Source organism: Natator depressus, chromosome 7 (assembly GCF_965152275.1).
Source record: "Natator depressus isolate rNatDep1 chromosome 7, rNatDep2.hap1, whole genome shotgun sequence".
NCBI classification, from domain to species: domain Eukaryota; kingdom Metazoa; phylum Chordata; order Testudines; family Cheloniidae; genus Natator; species Natator depressus.
This window is the reverse complement of record NC_134240.1, coordinates 124,122,579-124,140,519: the sequence shown is the minus strand read 5'-3', so window position 1 is coordinate 124,140,519 and position 17,941 is coordinate 124,122,579. Positions and strand designations below refer to the sequence as shown.

Below are 17,941 nucleotides of genomic sequence, written 5' to 3'. Positions count from 1 at the left end.
GGAGAGAGTCCAGCAGAGGGCAACTAAAATGATTTGGGGGCTGGGGCACATAACTTATGAGGAGAGGCTGAGGGAACTGGGGTTTAGTCTGCAGAAGAGAAGAGGTGAGGGGGGATTCGATAGAAGCCTTCAACTACCTGAAGAGGGATTCCAAAGAGGATGGAGCTCGGCTGTTCTCAGTGGTGGCAGAAGACAGAACAAGGAACAATGGTCTCAAGTTGCAGTGGGGGAGGTCTAAGTTGGATATTAGGAAACACTGTTTCCCCAGGAGGGTGGTGGGATGATGGGAGGTGGTGGAATCTCCATCCTTAGAGGTTTTTAAGATCCAGCTTGATAAAGCCCTGGCTGGGATGATTTAATTGGGGTTGGTCCTGCTTTGAGCAGGGGGTTGGACTAGATGACCTCCTGAGGTCTCTTCCAACCCTTATCTTCTAGGATTTTACGAATATCCTGATCCCCGCTAGCTTCCCTAGGTACACTTCAGCTCCTGACAGACTAAATGTGGCAGTGACCACATGAACATTCAGCAGTGAGCTGAAAAGGACCACAGGTCTGGCTTGTCAGATTATTGTGGAAAAGAGATTTTTCAAGTTGTTTAGAAGTATTTTTAAAAAGGTAAAAATGCTGCTCCCTAAATACACTCCTGCAGTTCCTAAAATAATACAATTAATTCTGCCCTTGATATGTTAATACTACTCCTAAGATTAGCACTATATAGTATAAAAAAGGACATGCTAAATGCATTGATGATGGGCGATCATTCGTTACCGAGTATGATCATCTTCCATGGGAGTTATGGGTCCTCAGGTGGCTAATAAGGCCAATCCTTGAACCACAAGTTCTATTACAATGAGGGCAGACGTTTTCAGGCTCAGGAGGAAGCTCTTGACCATGACTGGAGACCAGTCTCTCCTTCCTCCTGTGCCTCTTGTCCTCTTCAGCTTGTCAGCGAGCAAGTGCAAAATGCAGGGGACCATCACGTAGGACTTCACTCCATTTTAAGTGATCCTGGGCAAGTGTCTCCCAAGTATCGATGTCAATATTACTTTTTTTATTTTTTTAAGGTTGTCCTTCAGCAAGTCCTTATAATGCTTCTGTTGTCCACCCACATTATGGTACCCTTTTTTCAGCTGAGAGAGCAGGACCTGTTTTGGGAGGCGATGGTCTGGCATCCGGACAATGTGACCAGTCCAGTGGACTTGCTGATGGATGATCATTGCCTTGATCTTGGTCTTTGCCTCTTCCAGAACACTGATATTGGTGCGCCTGTCTTCCACTTTGATCTTCAGAATCTTACGAAGGCAGCGTTACAGCTGGCATTGAAATCACTTACAGAATGGATGGAAAGCTTTTCAGGCTTAGCAGGCTGAAAGCCAAGACTAAGATTTTTCACAACATCTATTGTGGACCTTCAGTATGCTGATGACAACGCAATCTTTGCCCACTCTGAGAAAGATCTTCAAACTATCTTGAATGTGTTTGCCGATGCTTACGCATGTCTTAGAGCACTTTAGTGTCACTCTTAATATCAAGAAGACTATCAGCCCTCTCCAAATGAGGTATTACATGCCCCATCTATCAAAATCAATGGAGTGGCACTGGAGAAAGTCGATCACTTCTTCTACCTTGGAAGTCCTCTGTCATCCAAGGCAGATATTGATGCAGAAATTCAACACTGCCTGAGCTGTGCTAGTGTAGCTTTTTCTCGTTTACAGCACAGGGTCTTTGAAGATCACGACATTCGAACGGATACCAAGCTTCTTGTTCATCAAGCCATTATCCTTCCAACGCTGTTTGGGTCCAAAACTTGGACAACCTATAGACACCACTTGAAAGTCCTTGAGAGGCTAAATGCATTAAAAATTAGCTAACTGACGGATCTCAAAAAGTAGTTGTCATTTGAGGAATCATCACTGAATAGATGTTTCTAATTTTTTTGGACTCAACACTATTCATTATTTTTAATCAATGATCTGGAAGGTAATATAAAATCATTTGTAGAATGACAAATGATGAGGACAGGGTGATCATACAGAGCAATCTGGATCACTTGGTAAACTGCTGGACACATTAAATATGCATTTTTAATATAGCCAAATGCAAAGTGGATATATAAACAGGAGTAGTACTAGTGATTGAAGTAGGGAGGTGATTTTACCTCTGCAAATGGCATTGGTGCACACATTTTCAAAAGGATATTGAAAATTGGAGAAGGCACAGAGGAGAGCCACAAATTATTAAAGGGCTGGAAAAAATGTCTTTAACTCCCTGTGTAAGAGCTCAATCTGTTTAGTTTGTCAGGCAGAAGATTGAGAGGTGACTTGATCAGTGTCTAAGCCTAGATCTCAAAGGTATGTAGGCTGCTGATTTCCACTGAAATCAGTTGAAGTTATGAGCCTTCACAGGCAAACAGTTGCGGGTACTAAAGAGCTGTTTAATTTGGAGAAAGATGTAAGAAGAACCACTGGCTGGAATTTAAAGCTGGACAAATTAAAATTAGAAATAAGGCACAAGTGTTTAGCAGTGAGGGGGATTAATCATTGGAACAAACTACTAAGGGAAGTGGTGGATTTGTTATCTCTTGGCTATCCCTACTGGATGCCTTTCTAAATTATATGCTTTTATTCTAACAAAAGTTATTGATGAAGTTCTATGGCCTGTGCTTTTAAAGAAGGTCAGACTAGTTCAGAGGTTCCCCCAATTTTTTTTTTTGCTTCCTTTGCAGTTCTCTCTTCAGAGATTCATGTCCCATGCACATACCCCTCAGCACAGGGAAAGGGGGGGCCCAGATGGTGCTGAGTTCAGAGCCCTTGGTGGGGGGAACCGCACATGACCTGCAAGCTCTAGGACCCCTCCCCAGCAGGGAGGGTTCAGATGCTAGGGCAACAGGGGAGGGGACTGTAGATGGATCTCATAGGTTCAGCTTTGGGTGAGGGGTCCTTAGCACAGGGGCAGCTTCACAGTCTCATAGGGGGCAAGGGAGGCCAGGGCCTAGGGAAGGGGGAATCCACAGCCTGGCCCTTCAGTGAGCACTCAGATCAAATTCTGGGACAGTTCCCTGCCTAGTGCCCCCACTCCATGGTAGAGACCTCAGCAGCAGAACTCCCCGGTCTCCTTGTCAGCCCCCGTATCCGCCCAGCAGTATTACCACCTTCCATTCTTCCTGCCAAGCCCCTGCTCCCCTAAGGCAGCTCCCCCTGGCTGGCCTGTCTCCCCCTAGCAGAGCCCATCATCTCCCCCATGCCTACACCCCTACTGTTCCAAATAGAGCCCTTCCTTCCCCGTCACTCCCCTCCAGCACTCACAGCTCAGCAGCACAGAGCCTCAAAGCTGGGGCCACCTGGGATGCACTGCAAGGTGCCACCTGTGGCCTGACCCACAGAAAGAGGCCAGGTTGGTTCTTGGCCACGTAAATCTTATCCAGTGAGAGGGCCTGGGGGGTGGGAGGAGAGGCCAAGCACCCGTAGGATGTGGCACAGAAGTAGGGTTGCCAACTTCCTACTCGCACAAAATCGAACATCCTGCCCCGCCCCTTCTCACATCATTTTTCCCCCACCCCGTCGCTTGCTCTCCCCACCCTCACCCACTTGCTCGTTTTCACCGGGCTGGCAAGGGGGTGAGGGCTCCAGCTAAGGGTGTGGCCAGAAATGAGGAGTTAGGGTGCAGGACGGGGCTCTGGGCTGAGACAGTGGGTTTGGATGTCGGAGAAGGTGAGGGCTTTGGGGTGGGGCCGGGGATGAGGGGTTTGGAGTGCAGGAGGGGGCTGGGGGGGGTGGAGCCAAGGGGTTTGGGTGGGGGCACTGGGCTGTGGCAGGGGGTATGGGCTCTGGGCTGGGGGGTGCGGGTTCCAGGAGGGGGCTGGAAATGAGGGGTTCAGGGCATGGGAGGAGGCTCTGGGCTGGGGAGGGGGGTTGCAGTGTGGGGGGTGAGGGCTCCAGCTGGGACTCTGGTATGGGGCTGGGGATGAGGGATTTGGAGTGCAGGGGGGGTTTCGGACTAGGGCTGAGGGGTTTGGAGGGCGGGAGAGGGCTCCAGGCTGGGGCAGGGGATTGAGGTGCGGTGGGGGAGTGTGTGAATGCTGGGCGTGCAGACTCTAGGATGAGGTGGGGATGAGGGGTTTGGGGTGTAGGTGGCTGCAGCAGCCTGGGACCAAGGGGTTCGGAGGGCGGGAGGAGGATCAGGGCTGGGGAAGGGGGTTGGGGTGCGGGAGTAGGTCAGGGTTGCAGGTTCTGGGCAGTGTTTACCTCAAGCAGCTCCCGGAAGCAGCAGCATATCCCCATGCAGGTTCCTACATGAAGGCGCGGCCAGGCGACTCTGCATGCTGCCCCATCCGCAGGCGCAGCTCCCATTGGCCATGGTTCCCGGCCAATGGGAGTTGCAGAACCGACGCTTGGGGCGGGGGCAGCATTTGGAGCTCCCTGGCTTCCCCTACACGTAGGAGCCCCTCTCCTGTTCCCTGGACATCAAGGTAGCATGTCCTAAATTCCAGTCTGTGCTTGGATTTTAAGGCAGCATGTCCTATCTCCTGGCAAATTTTAAACTAAAAAAAAATTATTGTTTATATGTCATACAATTAATCTGTGGAATCTACTGGAGCAGGTTATTTATTGAGGCAAATAGCTTAGTAAGGCTAGAAAGAAGGGACTGGACATTTGTGTGAATAAATAGTACATCTGCAATTATGCTAATTGTGATAAAATAATAAAGGCTTGTGATAAACAGACTTCAGCATTTAAGGTGATCACCGGCTGGGTGTAGGAAAAATTTCTCCTGCTATTTCAGATGCAGTCAACTCTGGTTTTCAGCACCCCCAGTAGTAGGAGATTGGCAGCCATTTGTCAGCTTTGTTGTTCTGATTTCCGGGCTGAATTCTCCCTCCAGACCCTGAGCTGTGTGGCAATTACATCTGGTTTCCTCTTTTTTTTATTTTTGTATTTTAAAACTTCCTCCCCAGATTGTTGGGAACCTGATCAGAGTACAAATGCTTTTCTGCCTTTGGGAGTTTGTTTTCTTTATAGAAACCTCAGTAACATAGGAGCTATGGTTGCCTTTCCGTAGTTTGTAACGAACACTTAAAATTCTATCCATAAACAGAGGGAGAAAACAAGTCAAATAGCAAAAGCTGGATCCCGCTTCTCCTTCCAGACTGAGTCTAAATTAGCATGTTATGTGAGGCTACAGAGTCTGCCCTCCCCCTCTCTGGGCCATGGGGAAGTTCCATATACCCCCGTTTCTCAAATGCAGCCACTGTGGCCGCATGCGGCCACCAGGGGGGTTCCCTGCGGCCATGGCAGTTTACTGGGCAGTGGGGAGGGGGAGCATCAGCCCCTCCCCTTCCTCACTGTCGCTCCTGCATGCGCGGCCTCTCTAGAGACACAGGTGGGACACACAGGTGAGGAGGCGAGGTGAGCAGCGGGCAGGGCAGTGAGGAGGCGAGCGGCAAGGCAAGTGGTGGTGGGTGGCCTGGCGGGGGAGTAAGGAGGCAAGCAGCGAGACAGCAGCAGGGTGAGGAGGCAGGCGGTGAGCCACCAGTGAGCGGGGCTTCTCACGGCTGGCAGGGGGGAGTCTGTGGCAGGGGAGTCAGGAGGCGAGTGGCAGGTAGGGGACTGAAGAGGAACGCGGGAGGCGAGTGGCACGTGGGGAGGTGAGGATGCGAGTGGTGGGTACATGGGCAGTGGATGGAGCCCCCCTTTGTGCACAATAACCCCCTCTCTACAGGAACCCTCCAGTGCCTATACTGATGGATGTTAATTATGTACGTATTCCAAAGAGAGAGAACTAGGAGCCATAGGATGTAATTAAGACAAGGATAATTTAGGAGGAACCTCCAGAAACATTTCTGGACAACAAGATATTTCATACTGTGGAATAGTCTCCCAGAGGACATAGTGGACGCCTCAGTGCTTAGAATGTTTAACCCCAGACTGAACAAAGCAATCATGGATATACTGAAGCTTTGCACTGGCCCTGGGGTGAATGGACTAGATGCTCTCTATGGCATGTTTGTTAGTGACAGAATGGATTCTGAGTATGGATTACTGCCCAGTTACCAACATTGGTGGTGGTATAGCCCACCTATTTAATGTGTGGTTTTTTTCTGAAAAGTGTCTAAAAATTACCCCTTCTTCCTGGACAGATCTGCTACCTCTTTCTTTCTTCAGGGACGTATGTGCAGACTTTACTGACGACAGTTAATATAATGAGGTTGCACAAGTATCCAGGGCAGAATGTGGCCTGCAGAATCTTTATTACTGATGGTGATGTGTGAACCAGAGAGAGCTGAGCTTGCCTTTCAGATCAAAGGCTGAGTTTGCCAGGTGAGCAGTTAGAATAGCCATCTTTTTTCACTTGTATCGAACCACCGTCTGTTGGTGAAAGAAACAAGATTTTGAGCCACACAGAGCTCTTCCTCAGATCTGGGCAAGATACTCAGGGCTTCTACACACTAGCACTTACTTTGGTATAACTTAAGTCACCCAGGGGTGTGGAAAAGCCACCTCCCAAGCAACATAAGGTACACCGAACTAAGCGCTGATGTGGACACCATTATGTCAGCGGGAGAAGCTCTCCTGCCGACATAGTTACCGCTGCTCAGGGAGGTGGAGTAATTATGTCCACAGGAGAGCTCTTCCGACTGTCTGCAATATTCATGTTACTCTCAGTCACTTTGTGCTAATTACTTACCCAGGTCCGTTGAATCTCAGATCTCAAGCCAAAGACAGTGCCTGTAGCCAAATAACAGGTTTCAGAGTAGCAGCCGTGTTAGTCTGTATTTGCAAAAAGCAAAGGAGTACTTGTGGCACCTTAGAGACTAACCAATTTATTTGAGCATGAGCTTTCGTGAGCTACAGCATCCGATGAAGTGAGCTGTCGAAAGCTTATGCTCAAATAAATTGGTTAGTCTCTAAGGTGCCACAAGTACTCCTTTGCTTTTTACAATATATGCTATCTGTTAGACCTTGTATTTAGCTGTGACATTCTGAGTATCTTTTCCAGACCTAAGGAAGAGCTCTGTGCCGCTCAAAAGCTTCTCTTTCTCACCAACAGAAGTTGGTCCAATAAAAGATATTCTCTTACCCACCATCTCTCTAATATCCTGGGATTGATACGGCTACAACACTGCGTATCTTTTTTTTAACTTGTAAACTGGGCAACCTGCTCCTGGGATTACTAAAAGATGATAAACATGTAGGCTGCAAAGTATTTTTATAGTCATTTTTCAGGGTTTAGCCATTCTTTGAAGCAGGGTGCATGTGTCACAAGCCAAACAGTAAACCAACCCTTCCTCTCTGCAGGAGCTTTAAGTGTGTGAAGGTGAGGGGCCAGGGCACAGAAGATGAATGTCTGTGGGATGAGGAGCCCAGATTTGTACGGTTGTGATTGGAATTGGTAGATGCAGCAAAGTTTGCAAAAATTAATTATAAATCAACCTCTTTCCCCCCCCCCCCCTTTCCCAGCTGTATTTTCCATTTTTCTTGTGTGTTTGGATCTAGGTGGTGAAATGTAGCAGATGGAAGTGAGGGAGGGCAAAGCTATCTCCTTTTTAAGAGTAGCTCTTCCTCTCATATACAGTCTGGCCAGAGCCGAGGGAGTCTGCGTGTTAGATGACTTCAAAGACTGATGAATAATTGCTTTCTGTTTATGTCCAGGACACTATTTTATTTTGAAAAGTGCCAGCACAGCCAGACATATATCTGCCTCTACTTCCGTCCCAAAAGGGGAAGGAACAAGGTATTCTCTTTGGCAGTTTTTGCATACTATTACCAAACACTTTGTGGCACTCTCTTAGTGGAAGCCTGGGACTGAAGCAGGTTGCATTCATGAGTTAATTTCTGCCTTAGAAGCAGGTCACCCTGTGGTTTTTCATTAAGTTCCTTCTGAGTCATGCAGAGTTAAACTAACCCCTCCCACAGCCATGGACCGTTAAATAGCTCTGTTTCATGTGCACCTCTCACTAAGCAGCTCAGAGCCTGCAGAGGCTGAGAAAGGAGGGGAGAGAACACTGGCACTGATGGACGAGCCAAAGGGTAAGAACAAAAATGAGTTGCTCTGAACTTAAAAAGCAAAATCCGCCTCTAGGAAGGAGGTGGGGGAGAGGAACTTTTGGGGAGCTTTTCAAATGGCTCTGACGTTAGGCTCACCACAAACAAAAGTTTGACAAGTTAATGAATATTCATAAGATGTTTATACTCATTAAGATTTGTCATTCCGGAGTGAACTAATTTTGAGACCCTCCTGCAGCCAGATGCATCTCAGAGCAGCACAGACTATACAGTCACATTCATTTCTCATTACAGAACTCAATGCATATGTTCTGAGACGATAAATTCATTGTCAAATAGATTTATTTTGGTCTCTGCTGCATGCAGTTGTCTACGTTCCTTTCCTATTGTGAAATTAGCACACTTTTCATCTTGGAGTTCAGTTTCTCAGACAGTGTAGAGGGGCACTGACAAGTGATCCTGAGCCTCTCGTGTGTGTGTGTGTGTGTGTGTGTGTGTGTGTGTGTGTGTTGATGGGGGAGGGGAAGAACGATTTGCTGTGTCTGTAAAGAAAAGAGAGGAGGCAAGATGTTTATGACCTTTGGCCCTGGGGCTCTGTTATGTGAATGTCAGCCCAGAGGGTTCCCAGTTGTTGTTTTACTGCAGTTTGAAGAAAGCAGGTACGTGTGAAATTAGCCCCCGGGGGATCATGTCACCCTCCAAGGTTCTTCTCATTTTTCAGTGACATGGGGGTGTTTCTTGCAGAGGGTGCTTCTGGTGGTAGAAGTCTTGCCATGAGACCTCTCAACACAGGGCAGGGAATGGGCAAAAAAGGGCAAGTGTGTGGAGGGCCATAAAGGTGTGAGGGTGCCCTGCTGGGGGGTAAGGACATGAGGGGATATGAAGGTGCTGCTGCAGCAGGACACAAGGAGTTCTCAAAGCCTGGGGACTCTTGGTACACAGCTGGGAGGAATCTCACAGCAATAAGTCTAGAGCAGAGAGTCTCTTATGGGGGCATGTGAGGAAAGACTAATTCTTAGCCCATGTTTGGTGGTGGCGGGGTTGTTTGACAGCAGGGTGGTTCCTGCTAGAGCTAACAGTTGCTCTCCATTCTGGTGCTGGCACCTCTGATTTATCATCCTGGTGACATGAGTAGATTGGCATGAGGTTTCACATCATCAATGTACACACCCTGGAGCTGAGCTTCAGCCAAACATTGACATCCGCATGGCAACCTTTTTCACAGAGCAGCCTGCAGCAAAATTAAGTCTTCACCTTTTCTCAATACATGATGAGGCTTCTAGATGGCATTGTCATGTAGCCTTCCTTAACATACCAGAAAACATATCACCTATCATCTGTTATGTTCAACATCTGGCAGAAACATTTCCTACTTTTAGAATCTGCTTTTTCTGTCTGGCCATTTTACACTCTGTACCGTAACTTGTACTTTACAGTCTGTTGTGATCTATAATTCAGGCTGATGTGAGGATATGTAGCAATAATCCAGGCAAGTAGGAGTCTGGGCAAAGTTCTAGGCAGAAACTTTGCAGTGAAACAGGGAGAGAAACTTTAGGGATAATATTGTTGTTTCTTCTATTAAAGTTCTTGTTCAGAAGAAAGTGACTCTTTCTGTAATTCTTTATCATTGTCACAATGACAGGGTGTCAGCAGGTGATTCATTTTGAACCAGAATAAATAAAATGCCAAAGTTCAGCTCTCCTCAAGATTTTTGAGGAGCCCACTGGATGGTCTAAGTGAAAGAGTTAGGTTCATTAAGAACAAAAATTATAGCAGTGGTACAGGCTTGATACTAGATGGAGATAGTAAAATTGTTGGCAATTATGCAGCAACGTTTAATATTTCTGTTTTGTGTTTTGAAAGAAGGAGGATGATTTAGTCATATCAGATGAGGCTGATGAACCATTTTCCAGTCCATTAGTAACAAAGGATGCTAAACAACATTTACCAGGTATAGGCATTTTTAAATGCACAAGCCCAAATAACTTGCACTCAAGAATCCTAAAAGAGGTGGCTGAGGAGATCTCTGGCTAATATTCATTTTTTAGTAAATCTTGGAATACTGGGGAAATTCCAGAAGACTGGAAGAGATCTAATGTGGTGGTGGTCAAAAAGACCAAGTGGAACAATCTGGGTAATGATAGCCTGACATCAGTCCCAGATAAAAAGATACAAAAACTAACACGGGATTTCATTAATAACTAGTTAAAAGACAGGAATATAATTAATGCCAATCAACATGGTTTTATAGAAAATAGTCTTGACAAACAAACTTGATTCAACTTTTATGAGATTAGAAGTTTGATAGACAAAGGTAATCGCATAGACTTTTGTAAGGTGTTTGACTTAGTACTTCACAGCACTTTACAATATCCATAACCAGGATGCTATTTTTTTAATGTACATGGTAAATGGATCAAGAACTAGCTAATTGGCAGATCTCAATAAGTAATTCACAATTATTACTGAATGGAGGTGTTTCTAGTGGTGGATTGGTCATTGCCATTTTGAGTTGTATTCATAAGAGCATCACATGGTACAAAAAGGGGATAGTCCTCTGTACAGCTCAGCTGTGACCATTGCAACCTGTGTTTAGTTCTGGGCATGTAACTACCTGAAAGATATAGAAAAACTGATAGTAGCTTAGAGGAGAGCAAGAAATATAATCAAGAAGCTTGAGTGACTGACAGAGAAAAAGATTACAAGAACTAAATAGGTAATAGCCCCTGAGGGCTCCCCTGACTTGCATCGCTGCTTCTAAGGCCCCTGCATAGCTTTGTAGGGGTGCAGAATCACTGGTGCAAAGGTCTATTCTGGCCTCTATGACCCAGGAACCTCTTTGGGCTAACTGGCAGAGGGCATGGGGGGCATCGAATTTTTTGCCGGGATCGCCTGGGTCAAAGATATGCACAGTAGTTCACCAAAGGGTGGCTTGTGATGTCTCTACTGAGAGTCAGTAGCCCACTGTTCATCATACTCATTTTTAAATGTATGTATGGGTAATGTTTAAGGAATCATATATCTGTACTGAAAGTTATATTCTTAAGGCAGGTCACCAGAAGGTGATCAGCATGCCCCCATCAGGCAGGAGGGAAGGGACACTTACCTCTTTCTGGCTGGTCATGTGTGTATTGTGTATTATCTGCTTTACAATGGAGGCCAAATGCTAATCAAGAGATTGTAAAATCAACAAAGGAGCACACAGGAGAAGACAACTAGCAGAGAGGGATCATGTTTATGAATGAAGACAACAGATAGTTGGGGTGCAAAGAGATGCCCTTCATTTTTCACTGAGGACACAAACTGTCAGTGTGTTCTGTCTTGTGAAAGGAAGGTCACAGACAACGTGACTGGAAAACTCTGCAAAGACTTTGGGTGAACTATAATTCATTAGACAGGAAAGTATCTTTGTAATTAAGTATAGGCTCTAGACTGTGTGTTATGATTTTGTTTTTACAAGTAACCATTTGTGTCCAGTACTTCAGCTTGCTGCTTCTCAAATCTCTATACTTTGTTAAATAAACTTTTACTTGTTTTCACTATAAACATGTCTAAGTGCTGCGTATTAAACAGAGCGGTGATCTGAGGTGGAACTGGTAAGCTGGGTGCACTGCTTCTTTCAGGACAGCGAATCTGTGAATACTGTGAGCATCAGGTGAACCAGGGTCTGGACACTCCAGAGGGTTGCTCTGAGAGTTCGGGGGTTGGAGTGTGCCTATCACTAATCTGTACAGAGAGGGGAGTGTTTGTGTTGCCCGTGGCTATGGTGTTGGGGAGCTCACCCATGGCAGGCACAGACAAGGCTTGGCAGCAAGGTGCCTCACAATCCTGGGGACTTCTTGGAAGCATCACAGCCACCCCCTTGCACTTTCCTGGAATGTTGATTGGACCACAGGACTCCAGCTGATGTGGTGTGCAACTAGCAGAACCTGCTCCCTACTAGGTGTATTCCCCAGGGGGCCATTACACCAACCTAATTCTCCTCTCTCACCAGTCAGTCACTAACTTCCATGAGTTGACACCTAGTTTGCACCAGAGTCAGTGGAGAATCAGGCCCTAAGGATGGAGATGATTTGTTTAGTGTGGTGCAAGGAGTTATAATTAAGAGCACTGGAAGGAGTTTAAGGAGATTTTTAGGCTGAATATTGGGACAGATTATCTGATAAAGTGAGATTTCTTGGGTTATGGGATCATCTCCAAGGGGACAGGGTGAGCTCTATTGCTTGGCTGGAAAATGTATAACAGAACATACCTGCTTTGGCTTCTGGGAGATGAGCTCGACGGGATCTCTTCCATTTCTTACACTACAATTCCTTGCCCATCTATCCTTTCACGTACACCTAGCTGACTTCTTCTCTCAGCTCTGGAGAAGGTCCCCTCTTAGAGCAGGGATGAGGTTCTCTGGCAGGACACTTCCTGCACAGGTTTTACTTTCCAGACAGTTGTCACTGATAGCCTGAGAAGGGGAGGCAATGAGTTTAATTGAACAGGAGTGACACCCAAAGCAACATCGTGATCTGCAAGAGCTAGGTATTGCAAGTAGCAACGCAGTAAAGAGCCAATGGGAGGAGTGAGAGTGGCTGAAAGGAATAGAATGGAATCAGCCAAACCCATGTCAAGCAGATTCTTTCTGCATAACATTTCTAAGATAAAAAGAGAGTACTTGTGGCACCTTAGAGACTAACCAGTTTATTTGAGCATAAGCTGTTGTGAGCTACAGCTCACTTCATCGGATGCATACTTCGAGACACCACTGACTTCCTGAGGAAACTACAATCCATCGGTGATCTTCCTGATAACACCATCCTGGCCACTAAGATCATCAGGAAGATCACCGATGGATTGTAGTTTCCTCAGGAAGTCAGTGGTGTCTCAAAGTATGCATCCGATGAAGTGAGCTGTAGCTCACGAAAGCTTATGTTCAAATAAACTGCTTAGTCTCTAAGGTGCCACAAGTACTCCTTTTTCTTTTTGTGAATACAGACTAACACGGCTGTTACTCTGATTTCTAAGATAAAGGCTCTCCTATCCATCTGTACAGCTGTTTTCATCATATCACCTCTCCATTACTACAACATCCTTTTCTCACGGTCTTGACAAATGCAGTTTTGCCCTACACATATCCATTCAGAATGCTAGTGCAAGGAGCAATCTCCTAGCTAGCTGCTCTGACCATCTCACACCTCCCTTTGCATTCCTCCTTTTCTCTGCTGCATGAAACATAAACTGCTTGTCTTCACTTCAAGGCCCTTCTTGGCCTAGTCTACCCTACCTACCAGCTCTTGTTCATTAGCAAAAATGTGAACTCTTGCCACCATTCCTCACTTGTTACATTTTCAAACAAGCATCTTTGTGCATTCTCCCATGCTGCCCCTCACACTTGGAAAGAGCTTCCTGAAAACATGCACAAAGCTACCTCCGTTGTCCTCCTTCAAAACCCTCTACAATCTTTGCTGTGATGCCTCCAAAATCTTGACAATGGTCAGGCTACTGGCATTCTGAAACCACTACCTATCCTAGAGTGCTGACCAATGTTGTCTCATTGTCGTCTTATACCCCCACATCTGTTTGTCTGTATCCAGCTGTTGTCTCTTGTCTCAGATTGTTAGCTCTTTGGGACTGGGACCATCTTTTTGTTCTGTGTTCGTGCAGAGCCTAGCGCAGTGAGGTCCTGGTCGTTGATTGGTCCCTAGGCCAGCGCTATGGTAATACAAATAATAATAAGAGAGATGAATGTTCCCAGCTGTGTTTATTCTCAGCAGCTGTGAGACTGGTCCTGTTTCTGATTATACACAAGTCCTATTTTCCTAACCAGGGGTGAATACACTTACATAAGGTAGTTCTGATTTGGACAAAGGCATTTTAATTTAATTGAGGTGCAAATTAAGTTAAAGGATCTTGGTTTAGAATTTGTATTTCCTCCCATGTTTTTGCTGCTCTTGAGAATGTTTGGTCTGAGTATTTCGGGTCAGCAGTAGGTCCTTCCTAAGGAATAGAGTTGAGAATAAAAAATTACCCAACTTTCACCCTAGAATGAGACATAATATTTTTTGTGTTTTGTGTGTAGGCTTTTATCTTCTCGATCAAAGCTCAGGCCGTTAGCTGGCCTTTGAGCTTTGCATGGGGCCAGGAAAATGTGAATCACCAACCCCAGATGGGGACTTCTGTACTGTCCTCTCACAATGGTCTATCACTTCATTCTTCCCACGGGCCTCTGAAGAAAGCAAAGCTGCGGTAACTTTGCCGTTGCTGCTGCTGTGGTTTCTGAGGGCTTGTCTATACATACAGTGCTGCAACAGAATAGCGGCACTGATGCAGCTGTGCCGCTGTAGCATGTCTGGTGAAGTTCTGGAACAGCCTTCCAAGGGAAGCAGTGGGGGCAAAAGACCTATCTGGCTTTAAGATTAAACTCAATAAGTTTATGGAGGAGATGGCATGATGGGATAACATGATTTTGGTAATTAATTGATCTTTAACTATTCATGGTAAATAGGCCCAATGGCCTGTGATGGGGTGTTAGATGGGGTGGGATCTGAGTTACTACAGAGAATTCTTTCCTGGATATCTGGCTGGTGAATCTTGCCCATATGTTCAGGGTTCAGCTGATAGCCATATTTGGGGTTGGGAAGAAATTTTCCTCCAGGGCAGATTGGCAGAGGCTCTGGGGGTTTTTCGCCTTCCTCTGCAGCATGGGGCACGGGTCACTTGCTGGAGGATTCTCTGCTCCTTGAAGTCTTTAAGCCACGATTTGAGGACTTCAGTAGCTCAGACATAGGTGAAAGGTTTTTCACAGGAGTGGGTGGGTGAGATTCTGCAGCCTGCGTTGTGCAGGAGGTCAGACTAGATGATCATAATGGTCCCTTCTGACCTTAGTGTCTATGAATCTCTGCCAACCAGAGAGTGCTCTGTGGTCAGCATAATAAAGCCACCTCTGCAAGAGGTGGTAGCTATGTGACCAGGAGACGCTCTCCCATTGACACCGCGCCGTCTACATGGGAGGGTAGGTCAGTATAACTACATCGCTCGGGGGTGTGGATTTTTCACAGCCCTGAGAGATTTAGTTCTATGGATTATAGGTCTGTAATGTAGATCAGATCTAAGAGTGACGTTGTGGAAAGGAGTGCAGTGTAAACTCCCCTCTGAGAGCTTCAGCAACAACTCAGTCACACGCCAATAAGGTGGGGTGGGGTGGGAAGGACAAGGTGAGGAGGAGCAGGATGAGAATTCAGAGCCTCTGTAGACAGATGATGAAAAGGAAGCATCCTAGGATATCTGGGAAGGTTGCAGGGAGCAGACACAAGAAGGGAGGAAAGTCTGAGGAGGCTGCTTGGACGAGGCTGGAAATGACAGCACAGCCACTGCAACCCAAGATTTTATATTTGGGGAAAGCAGAGCTTGTCGTTCAGCTTGACATTCCACATGGAAGGAATGGGGAAGGAGCACTAGCTGTGTCAGAGTTCCTGGCTACTCCAGTGCCAGCCTGTCCCAGCTTGGGCTCTGTAGGGAACAGGGCAGGAGTACTGGCTGTGAGAAACTCGGGGAGGCAGTGTGCTGTGATGGATAGTGCACTGGACTGGGAGTCAGGAGACCTGGGGTTCTATTCCTCACTATGATGCTGGTTTGCTGGGTGACCTTAAGCAAGGTCCTTCACCTCTCTGGGCCTCCAGTTCCATAAGTGTACAATGGAGATAATGATACTGACCTTTGTAAAGGGCTTTGATCAATGGATGAAAAGTGCTCTACAGGAGCTCGGTATTATTCCTGGAGAAAGACTAAGGTTTAGTAGCTGCAACAGGGCTCTGAACACTAGGTGTAATGACCAGTTCCAGCATTACCTGCCCGTTAGCCACTGCCCTGCTTTTCGGGGAAATTATGGTTCTGGAGAGTGGTGGTGTCAAATTTACAAGCCAGATGACAGGAGAGGGCACTCTGGAAATATCAGGGGATTGTGGGAGGGGTGACAGAGACCCTCTCCTGGGCCACATGTGGTCTGGAGAAGGCTCATAAGGCTGCCTATGGGAATGAGAAGATTCTGGAAGGGGATGTGATTAGCTGAGGGCAGCAAGAGACAAGCCTACAAGTGTGGCACTGAGATGCAGAGAGGCTGAGTAGGAAAGAGAGAAACATGGGGCCCCAGCACTCCTGGCTCTGGCAGATCTTTCCTGGAACTCATGAGGTGTGCAGTGGGGAGAAAGGCCCTCACCACTCCTGGCCGCAGCACCCAGCAGCTCCCATTGTTCTGAACGATGGGGTGAGAGAGTCTCCATCGTCCAACGGGGATGGCAGGGTGCTGAACACTTGTAATTCTGACCCCAACAGAGCATGACTAGGGTAGTGCTGCTGCCCTTGCACTGGTCTCCCTAAGTTCAGGCTCTTGCCCCGGGCACTGACTTTGGATAGGTTAGCTGGAAACTGATGTAAGAGGAAAGCTGTTAGGAACAGGACAAGAGCGTGAGTGTCAAAACAAGGCAGGGATTACAATGGGGTGGGTGAGAAGCCCGATGAGGCTGGTCAGTGCAGGTGAGGTGCCAGTGGGTCAGAGCATAGCTGTCTGGCTGACTAAGAGAGAGAGGTGAGCTAGGTGGGGCAGGGAGCTGGGGGAAGGAGAATGCCTTGTGGGGTGAGGAACATGGCTGGGAGTGTGGGGCAAGGCACCTGATGGGATGGATACTTGGTGGAATTGGCAGAGCCAGGCGCTGCTTGGGGCAGGGTGTCTGGGCTGGGGAGAAATTGCTGCAATGTAAAGTAAGGGGAGCCTCCTGCCTGCCACCCCAGGCCACAGTTCTGGGTCACCACAGGCAAAGCAGCAGCCAGCTCTGCATGGGGGCAGTTCATGTTTGTCCCATTGTCACTACTGGACAATTCTTAATGTACTGAATTGACACTGGTCACCATCTGGATTTGGAAAAAGAAAAGGAGGACTTGTGGCACCTTAGAGACTAAAATTTATTTGAGCATAAGCTTTCGTGAGCTACAGCTCACTTCATTGGATGCATGCCACAAGTACGCCTTTTCTTTTTGCGGATACAGACTAACACGGCTGGGGGAGAAGAAGAGAGACAAGCTGATGCAGGGCTAGTGGCAGCAGGAAGACGGGCTTCTCCAGGGTGAGAGGCTGCTCTCCTCCCTCCAGGGGGAAACCCCCAAAGCAGAGTGCCCATTTAGGGGAAGGACTGACACCCCAGGGCTGACAGTAGGGCAGCAGCACCCCAGCAAAGGGGGTGGGGAAAGGTATCCCCTTTTGTTCTGTAAGTTGGTTTATTTTTTTGTTTGCTGGAGGAACCCTCCTTGGGCCTGCCCTGAGGCCTACTTGAAAGCACTGATAAGAGTATACTCTCTAAAGTGGGACTGTTTTAACTAGGCCCCTGCCATTGCCAGAGGGGGGAGTGCAAAGTCCCAGGAGACAGAGGAGGTGCCTTGTCACAGGAGGCATAGAATGGAATGGGGAGGGATAGCCACCAGAAGCCTGAGGAAGAGGAGAGGTGAGAGGGAAAAGAAGCCCTGTGAGCTAGAGAGGGTTTCAGGCACAAGCCCTAGATTGTGAATTTCTTGTCACAGGGATCTTGCCATATTAGAAAAAATAATGTAATAAATGAGGAGACAGCAGACTTCACAGTCTGCTGTTTCATGACTTGTCAGGACAGAGACACTCTTGCTGGTATCAGGATAAGTGTTTGGACAGTAAACTGTTCTAATCACTTTTCCTGAACCAAACTAGTGACTTTAATGGGACACCAACCCGCATGCTTCCTGCTGCCTGCTCAGTCAGCTAGGCACACAGGACTCAAACCTGCAAGGAACTCAGCATCCTTGTGAGAAGCTGAGCAATCTCAACTTGTGGTGACATCAGTAGGAGCTGAGGGCATTCAGCACGTTGCAGGATTGAGCTCTTGGTCATTGGGGAAGCCTGGGGCAAAGAGATGCTCCATGCAGCTTTT

General features: G+C 47.1%; 1 protein-coding gene across 2 annotated transcripts in view; it reads left to right on the top strand.

The window, feature by feature from the left end:
• The window catches only part of ENTPD1 (ectonucleoside triphosphate diphosphohydrolase 1), a 104,566-nt gene that overhangs the window by 27,516 nt on the left and 59,109 nt on the right, over positions 1-17,941 (top strand). Inside the window, exon 1 of one of the 2 annotated variants that reach the window (XM_074959571.1) lies at positions 7,959-8,027. The exons of the other annotated variant lie outside the window; for it this stretch is intronic. Within the exon in view, the coding sequence (XP_074815672.1) occupies positions 8,012-8,027 (16 nt within the window). The 5' untranslated portion in view covers positions 7,959-8,011. Of the gene's footprint in view, positions 1-7,958; positions 8,028-17,941 lie in introns of those variants that run through there. 2 annotated transcript variants of the gene reach the window in all.